Consider the following 8690-nt stretch of genomic DNA (forward strand, 5'->3'; position numbering starts at 1 on the left):
AATTTGAATAATGCATGCAATATATTCAGTATTTAAGAATACATGACATGGCTTATTTGTTACCTACCTATATCTTCAGGCTGGAATTCCAAAAAGACTTGAGTGAGCCCATGTAGTTTTACACGGATAACCATCCACATGCACAATTAATAAACAGTAAAGATGATGTGAGCAAGCACGTTTTGGGAAATGGTTTTTATAGGGGGAAAAAAAATGTTTCTTCCCCAAAGGAAAGCTAGTATGTCACACATATAATGATGATAGGAAACAGCAGTAAAGAACTCAAAGAGAGGATGAAAGGAAGAGGACAACTCCAAAAATTGAATGAATGAAAACTCTGATTCTCTGCATATTGTTTCAAAACACCCTCTCGAAAATAATTTTCCCTTTAAAACAATCTATCTTCAAAACGTCCATGTGAGCCACGAAGCCAGCTATAACTGAATGTACTATAAATATATATTTAACAACCATCAGTTTATAAAGGCTAGGGTCTCCCCCCTCAACCTTTCAACTCTTAATGTCCAAAAAACTTCACACGTAGTACAGTACTAATAAATAGATCTTGTTGGTTCCAGGAAACATATTTTTAATCTATTCTGGTCATAATATCCTTGCTTTTTTTCTGTTGTATTAAATTTAGGATCAAAAACATCAAAGCAGCTTCCACCTCGGACCTAACTTTTAGAGAATCAATGTGACAAGGCAGTCCCTGATAGATGTTTCTCTTGATAAACGACTTGTTCAAAAGAGACATTGTAGCTTTCATTTCCTGACCACAACACACTTTTAATTTGCAACAGCAGAGCTGCCAGAGTGAGAGCACTTGCCCACTTTCCAGCCTTTTAGGTTTGTAGCTCTGGCTCCTTTAGGCCACACGTGTAAGACAAACAAAATCTAAAAATAATCGGAGTGATAGAATTACAAAATAGGAACCACTAATGCCACTTTATACGTACACACAAGTGTCTACTTTATATATCTATGAATAGAAATACACAGATATAAACTTTTCCTGCCCAGAATTCTAGTGTGTGATAAGACTCCTGAGTGACCATCATTTGCACAACAGGCATTTAAACAGAGAGAAATAAATTATGTGACTATTATTTAATAGTAAGCAGAGACAGGGGAGGGGGGCAATTTACACACTTAAATCTGCTGTTAAATGTCATGAATTACATGACTGCCTACCCCAACGTGTTTTTTACACATTATTGCAATGATTATTATTACTACTGCTACCCAGAAATCACATTTAAGTATCAATACGGTGAACAGTCAAACCATCCAATTTCTGCTCTCAGCACATTGTCCGAGCTCCGATTTAAAATTTATAAATGTAATATCCTCCTCATCACAGGCAGCAGCCCAATCTGCTCTGAATATATATTACAGCTTTAACATCACAGAGGGAAATCGCCCATCTGGCAATCCCATTCGCTCCAACAGCTCCGGGGGAAAAAAAGCTGTGCTCTCTCCTCCTTAAAACATTTCTCAGGGCAAATTATGTGCATCTAAAATAAACAGTCTTCTTATTGATCGCTTCAAAGTCAACAAGTTCCAAATGCAAAATTCAAATCCTTTCTATCGTGTGAGAGCAGTGTGTGTTTAGCTCAATAGTCACCAGAGTCCAACCAGAAGTGTATGTCGCGCAACGGCTCTTGCACTGCCTTTCCTTGTATTCACATTTGTGTTATGAGAGAGCGGTAACCACGGCCACATTACAGACCCCTGGCAGCTTTGCCCCACTGCTATTTCTTTCTTTCACATTCTCCCTTTCCTTCTCTCTCTTTTCAGGGTGAATGCATGGTGGTGGGGTAAATGTAATAAAAAAAAATCCCCCCAAAACAACAACAACAACAACAAAAAAAAAAACCACCCCCCCCACACACACAAACAACAACAACAACAAAAACCCAAACCAGTAGAAAGTGGACATATCCTGTGGTTATGCAAAATACTTTGAACATCTTTTTGTTGTTGTTCCCTCTTAGTCTTAATTGAATATCACAAAGTGTACACACGGCACGGTCACAAGAGCCATTGAAAACCCCCTCTCACTCCTTTATCTGACCTTTTTTTTTTTTTTTTTTTTTTGTGAAGAAAGAGGAAAGAGCGATTCCAAACAAAGTCAATTTCAGTGCTTGATTATTTAATTCTGTCACAGGTTAAAAGTAAAAAGCGCTGACAGGCAGACAAGTGAATGGCAAGGAAAAAAAAAAAAACTACCACTGTTCCTTAAAAGGCATTAAGGACTTAAGGCAATCAAAATTTATTTTTTTTTATTTTTATGTAAAAGATACCCCTTCACTCACTCACCCCAAAAAAAAAGAAAAGAAAAGAAAACCCACACTCAGATGAACTGATTACTCCACAAAGTGTAATCATCCAGAGAGCAGACAGTCAAATTGCATGAATAGGTTGAGAAAAAAATTTTCAGCCAGTTTTGTGTGTGTACATATATATATACTTTCATTAGTAAGCAGTCTTTCCCCACACTCCCTCCCGCCCTCTCCCCTCTCCTCCCCAAAAAAACCCCACACTGAGTTTAACTAATTTACATACCATTTGACTTCAGCGGCTATCTAGTGCATTACTAGTAACATGCAACTTTGGGATTACCGCTAAAACCGATAAAAGTGGACTCCAGTAATGTATTAATCAAAACTGAAATATAAACAAGTGATAGCAAAAGCAAACAAGCATTTTGACAGATTAAAATATACATATACATATATTTAAAGGAATTCTCTATCAGGAGCATCTGCTTCCCAAGGAGAGTCTTCAATGGTTTTTATCATGCTATTTAATTTGTCTTTCCTATTTAGATGCAAAGGAAGTAAATTCCAAAACTGACATACCATAAACACTGGTGCTACTGATCATTTCTTGCTGGCAGCACAAAAAGCTGAATTGGATTTCTCACAAGCAGGAATTCCAAAGGTTGCTTTTCATTAAAGCCACTTTTCCTCTCAGCTATCAAATGTCACTGCCTTGAAACGTGGGCCCTTTCGTCAGGTATTCATTTAACCTACATGCATATAATTAAGGGGGAAAGCAACATCAACAAAAAGGGGATCTCAGATCACAGGAGAAGAAAGAAAGGAAAAAAAGCACATGACCAGGAATGCAAGTCCATGTCAATTTCACTCACTCCCATTGAAACTAACAAGAGCTCCGGGGAGGACGGTAATAGGATCAGTGGATTGTATATACCATTAAATTATACATCTTTCTCTCCCGTTCCTTGCCAACAATACGCCCACCACGCTGTGCCCCCTCCGAGCCGATGTGCTTACATTTTTCTGCAACCGATCTTCTGACATTTTCACGTCCCCCCAGCCACGAGACTGCAATTTAACCTCAACTTTTTGTGTGTGCAAGATTCTTATTTACACTTCTTATTTACTTAGAAGTTAGTTCCCGAAGAAAGTCTAGCCCCACCCTACGGCTCCGCTTTCTTAGGGTTGTGTGTGTGTGTGTGTGTGTGTGTGTGTTTTAATTTTTGAAGTAAAAAAAAAAAAAAAAAAAAAAAGATAGTAGTAAGTAAGCCCAAATAGAGCGGAAAACGAGCTTCTTGCTATCGCGAACTCTTAATCCAATACTATTGTTGCAATGGTTAAGCAGTAAAAAAAAAAAAAAAAAAAAAAAAATGTGCATTATAATGTTTCGGGGCTACTTTGTACAGAGAAATTAGACAGCAGGTTGGCGTATGGAGCAGAAGCGAATGCAAACTGGATTTGATGTGCACGGCACAAGGCGGAGATCTCCTCTTATTACGGGTCTCGGATTTGTTTATATTCTTTAAAAAATAAAACAAACACAAACAAACACACAAACAGAAAAAAAAAAAAACAACCAAATTTAAGCAGATGGTAGGAAGCCGAGGAGCTCCCCTTACCTGAGCGCGCGGAGCGAAGCGCCGGTGGGTTAGCGCAGCATCGATCCGAGGTGTTCGCTGATGAGTGGAAGCCGGGGTTAAGTGAAGGTGCCTAGGATTTGAAATCATTCCAAGTTTTTGAAGGGAAGACGGACTGCAGCCTCTGCCATGTTGGAATTTCAAACCCAAAACAGCTGCTTGGAAGGAGCCAGCATGCCAGCGGCTGGGCGCAGGCGCAGAGCGCCGCCGAGCCAAATTCAAATCACTTTCACACTAAGAGCCAAAGATCAGTTTTCAAAGGAGAGAGGGAGAGGGAGACGCGGGCTGCCGGGCGGGAGGCGGACGGGAGGCCGCGGCGGACGGGCGGCGGGAGCACCGGGGGCGGGGGGGGCGGGGGGGCACCGGCCGGGGGGAGCACCGGGGGGGGCACCGGGGGGGGCACCGGGGGGAGCACGGGGGGGAGCGGGAGCACCGGGGGCGGGGGGGGCGGGGGGGCACCGGCCGGGGGGAGCACCGGGGGGGGCACCGGGGGGGGCACCGGGGGGAGCACGGGGGGGAGCGGGAGCACCGGGGGGAGCACGGGGGGGGAGCGGGAGCAGCGAGGGGAGCACCGGGGGGGCGGCGGGAGCACGGGGGGGAGCACCGGGGGGGCGGAGGGAGCACGGGGGGGAGCACCGGGGGCGGAGGGAGCACCGGGGGGAGCACGGGGGGAGCGGGAGCACCGGGGGGGTACCGGGGGTCGGCGGGAGCAGCGAGGGGAGCACCGGGGGGGGCGCCGGGAGCACGGGGGGGAGCACCGGGGGAGCACCGGGGGGCCGCGGGAGCACCGGGGGAAGCACGGGGGGGGCGGCGGGACCACGGGGGGGGAGCACCGGGGGGCCGCGGGAGCAGCGAGGGGAGCACCGGGGGGGGCGGCGGGAGGACCGGCGGGGGGGCCGGGCCGCGGAGCCGCAGGGGGAGCGCGGCCGGGCGGCGGGAGCACGGGGGGGGGGGCTGCGGCGGGGAGGGCTCCGAGGCTGCCCGCCGCCCGGGTCGGCTCGGGTTACACGGCCGGGCGCGGCCCGCGGGGAGCCCGGAGCGCCCCCGCCGCCCCCCCCCGTGCTCCCGCCGCCCCCGCCGCGGAAGGGGCGCTCCGCCGGGGGCGGGGGCTCCGAGCCGTCCTGAGCGCCCCCGAAGGCCCGCGCCCGCACCCGCACCCGCACCCGCACCCGCACCCGCACCCGCACCCCCGCCCCCTGCACCCCGCGCGCGGACGAGCCCTGGCCCGGGCCGGGCCCTCCCCCGCGCTCCCCCCTGGCCCCCGGCCCCCGCCAGAAAATGACTTTATCCGCAGAGAAGCGGCAACTTGGGGGGCGGGGGGATCCGGAATAAGCCGCCCCCCCCCCGGGAACGAGCCGGCTCCGGGCGTCTAGGTGTGCGGTCCCCCCCCGCCCCCCGCGCCCGCGGAGCCCCGGCTCCCGCCTGCCCAGCCCCCTCCCGGGGAGCGAGCCGGGACCCAGGGGTGGGAGCAGAGTCGGGGCTTTGTGGCGCCGGGGGCCGAGGAAGAATGAAACGTGCAGTTGGGAGTGTTGCTCGCGTCCCAGGGAGCAGCGCAGGCCCGATTGTCTGCCGCCGAGATGGCCTTTTGTTCGGAGCATAAGGTTTAAGAAACACACACACGTTTTCTGGGGTCTCTTGTTGGATGTAAATGTGCCGCATCCAGACGCTCGCGGCGCCGCGTCAGCTCCGCGGGTTCGCTCCTCAGCCCGCCCCGCCCCGCCCCGCCCCGCCCCGCCCCGGCGACCGGGACCGTTGGGACGCGGACCTCACCCAGACTTCTGGGCCGCCGGCACTGCCTTCGCCCCGTTTCACTCCAGACTAGCCAAGCATCCCACGGAGATGATAAAGCAAACAATAACATCTGATCATGACGTCCACGAGATAATGTGCCCGGCAAAGTTCTTTAGGAATCGGGATGAGCGAGAGGGTGAGGGAGTGATCGTTTCCCTTCGTTTTCCTTAAACGTGACTTTAAGAGATAAATGGTGAAGTTTATACCTTGGCCTGCTGGACAGCCGGTCCGCCCCATGGCACGAAGCTCGGCATCAAAGGGCCAAATTAGACATTCGACCGGGAGCCCTCGAAGCTGAGGATGTTACCTTTGAAGGTTGGAAACGAAAATAGACTTGTTTAGGACAGGCCCTCCTCCTCCTCCTCCTCCTCCTCCTCCCCCCGGGGGTTCACATTCCCCCCTGCTTCTCGGCTGTAGATTTAATAGACTAAATTGCAGCTCTCCAGATGATGAAATGCAGCTCTTAAAAGATACCACATATATACTTTGAAATTAATTTCACTCTCCTTTTGTGATTTCCTTACCTGTGAATGGATAGCCACTGAACGGATGCATTTAGCTAACACAATGAGAAAGAAAAATTATTTTAGTTAAATCGAGGCAGATGACAGAATTTAAGAGACAAAAAGAAGTGATTCAAGATCTTACCAAATATTTCTAAAGAATGAGATTTCTATTTGGAATGGATTTGACCTTTCTGCGCATTTTTTTTTTTTTTAAAAACCAGGCTTCAAAATAAAACAGAAGAACTTTATTCTGATGTAACAGAGAACACTGAAGCCCCTTTAGTTATATTTTACAAGATAGCTTTGAAAACGATATTATGAAAAGTTGCCCACTGGATTTCGCCACAAAGAAATAAGTGTAGAAAAATGTCTATGGGTCACTGTTGGATTGAGTACAGATGAATTAAAAAACAACAACTGTGAAGAACTTATCATTTCAGTTATTGCCCATTTGGAGGATGACGACGAGAAGTCCTCTGGACACATAGCAGATGCTCTGTGCAGTTCTAGCAAAACTGCTCTGTGCTTGTTTCTTAAAAAAAAAAAAAAAAAAAAGTTCAAAGCTCATCAACCTTTAACACTAAGTCCCTCCTATGGAATTTACACTTCCTTATGCAAACCAAAATACCAAAACCTATAGGATGGAATATCTGCTGAGTAAAAAAAAAAAAAAAAAAAAAAAAGACAAAAAACCCACAACTTATTTTCATGATCAACTTAAAGACCCTCATTGTTGATATCCAAAACAAAACAAGCCCTACTTTTAAAAAGGGGCAAGAAAAAGTGTGGTTCGCAGGAGTTTATTAACAGATAAGTAGTAATTTTTCCAACTCCTCTGTATATTCATTTGAAATACAGATTATGACATTTGTCACTCAACATATAAATGAATATAATTAACTTTGAAATCAAAGAAAAGCAAACTATTCAAAAGAGCGCTGCGTGTATTTACACAGCATTTCAAAATTGTCCAAAATTACATATATTCGAGAAAAGATGTTTACATAATAGAATATATATTATGGGATTTGCATGACTAATAAGATCCACTATGGCGTTTGTGACCTCACTATTTCCAGCTTTTTTTTAAAGGTATGGATACAGGTTGCTTTTCTCCAATTACTTTTTTTGCAAAAGAAGATGAAACGTGACTTTGCCTTCCAAAAAGATGTATTCTTTGTAAAATTAGCGCAACATTAATGGTTTTAGTTGTTTTACTAAAACTATCTTCAATGATGCGGTATGGTTGACATTTTAATAGTCATCATATTCTATCCACATTTATTTTTAAAACTTTAATTCAAAAGCAATGTCTCTGGTTGTAACTGACATCCATCGCTACAATGTACTTTATGAAACTTTTCTTGTGACCCCATGAAGATAAGAAATTGAGTCTTTAAAGAAAGTGGGCCGGCTAATCAAGAAAACGGTTAATTCAGTGAAAAGCTGATCAGACTGATTTTTCTCCCACTGCAGTAAGCCCATTGCTTTTTTTTTTTTTAATTTTAATTTCTTTCTAATGTAGAAAGGACAAATATAATGAATTTCTAATACACAGTGTATCCTGGCTTGGGTTTGTAAGAAAACCAAAGAAAAATATGCATCACTATTGGGTTTTTTTTTTTTTTTCCTTCAGGAGGAGTGTGTGCGTGTGCGCGTGTGTGTGCTCATGCGTGTGTATGCGTGTTCCTCTCAAGCTAATTCCGGGAGGACAGATTCTTCTATTTTTGTGTTTTTATTCTCAGGACACATATAAGCAACAACAATCAAGGAGAAGTGTAAGGAAATAAGCAAGGTGAGATGCTGAATGCGATTGTGCAGATGACCATATTCTTACCTGTCTGGACCAAGGGTAATTTTGGCTCAGGTCAGACATAGAGATGTATATACCCACGTGATGGGAGAAGAAAAGAGAAGGAAAAGATGAGGGTGGACAGAGCATTGAAAAGATAAGAAGACAGTGACAAGATTTTTTAAAGACAAAAACAGGTTTGGGGGGCTATCATGTTGAGTTTTTCATGAAATGCTAAACACAACTCAATTTAATTCAGACATTCTGCTGTTTAGTTTCAAACTCAGTTATTCGAATGAAACATTAAACTGGTAATATCTTCTTCCACACTGTCGAGTTTCCAAAATATTGCAGGACTTATAGCTGTGTTTTAGGCCTGCATGTTTTCTTCGTATTGCTCGCAAAATCTAAAGTAGCTCTTACAATAATGCAAATTACTGGTAAAATATTCTGTTTGCATAAAATTGCAGCTTATTTTAAGGATCTTCGTTTGTACCTAAAGTGCGTACTGAAAAATTTTTATGCCCCTTCCTCCCCAGCCCCTCAAGAAAAGTTAGTGAAGACCTTGACCTCATTTTAGTAAAATTACTCAATTTGTTAGAATTACACTTGAATACAGGTACTGTCAAAGGGTATTAGAGTGGTCCATATATCTCTTCAGTGACCTAACCCTACAATG

General features: G+C 45.5%; 1 protein-coding gene across 1 annotated transcript in view; it reads right to left on the bottom strand.

Moving 5' to 3' along the window:
- FIGN (fidgetin, microtubule severing factor) overlaps positions 1–4161 on the bottom strand; it is a 131587-nt gene extending 127426 nt beyond the window's left edge. The window contains exons 1-2 of the mRNA XM_072751753.1: positions 3905–4161; positions 2865–3034 (exon numbers count right to left, since the gene is read on the bottom strand). Coding sequence (XP_072607854.1) covers positions 2865–2889 — 25 coding nt within the window. The 5' untranslated portion in view covers positions 2890–3034; positions 3905–4161. The remainder of the gene's footprint in view (positions 1–2864; positions 3035–3904) is intronic.
- Positions 4162–8690: the final 4529 nt, after the last annotated feature.

Source organism: Vulpes vulpes, chromosome 3, assembly GCF_048418805.1.
Source record: "Vulpes vulpes isolate BD-2025 chromosome 3, VulVul3, whole genome shotgun sequence".
NCBI lineage: Eukaryota > Metazoa > Chordata > Mammalia > Carnivora > Canidae > Vulpes > Vulpes vulpes.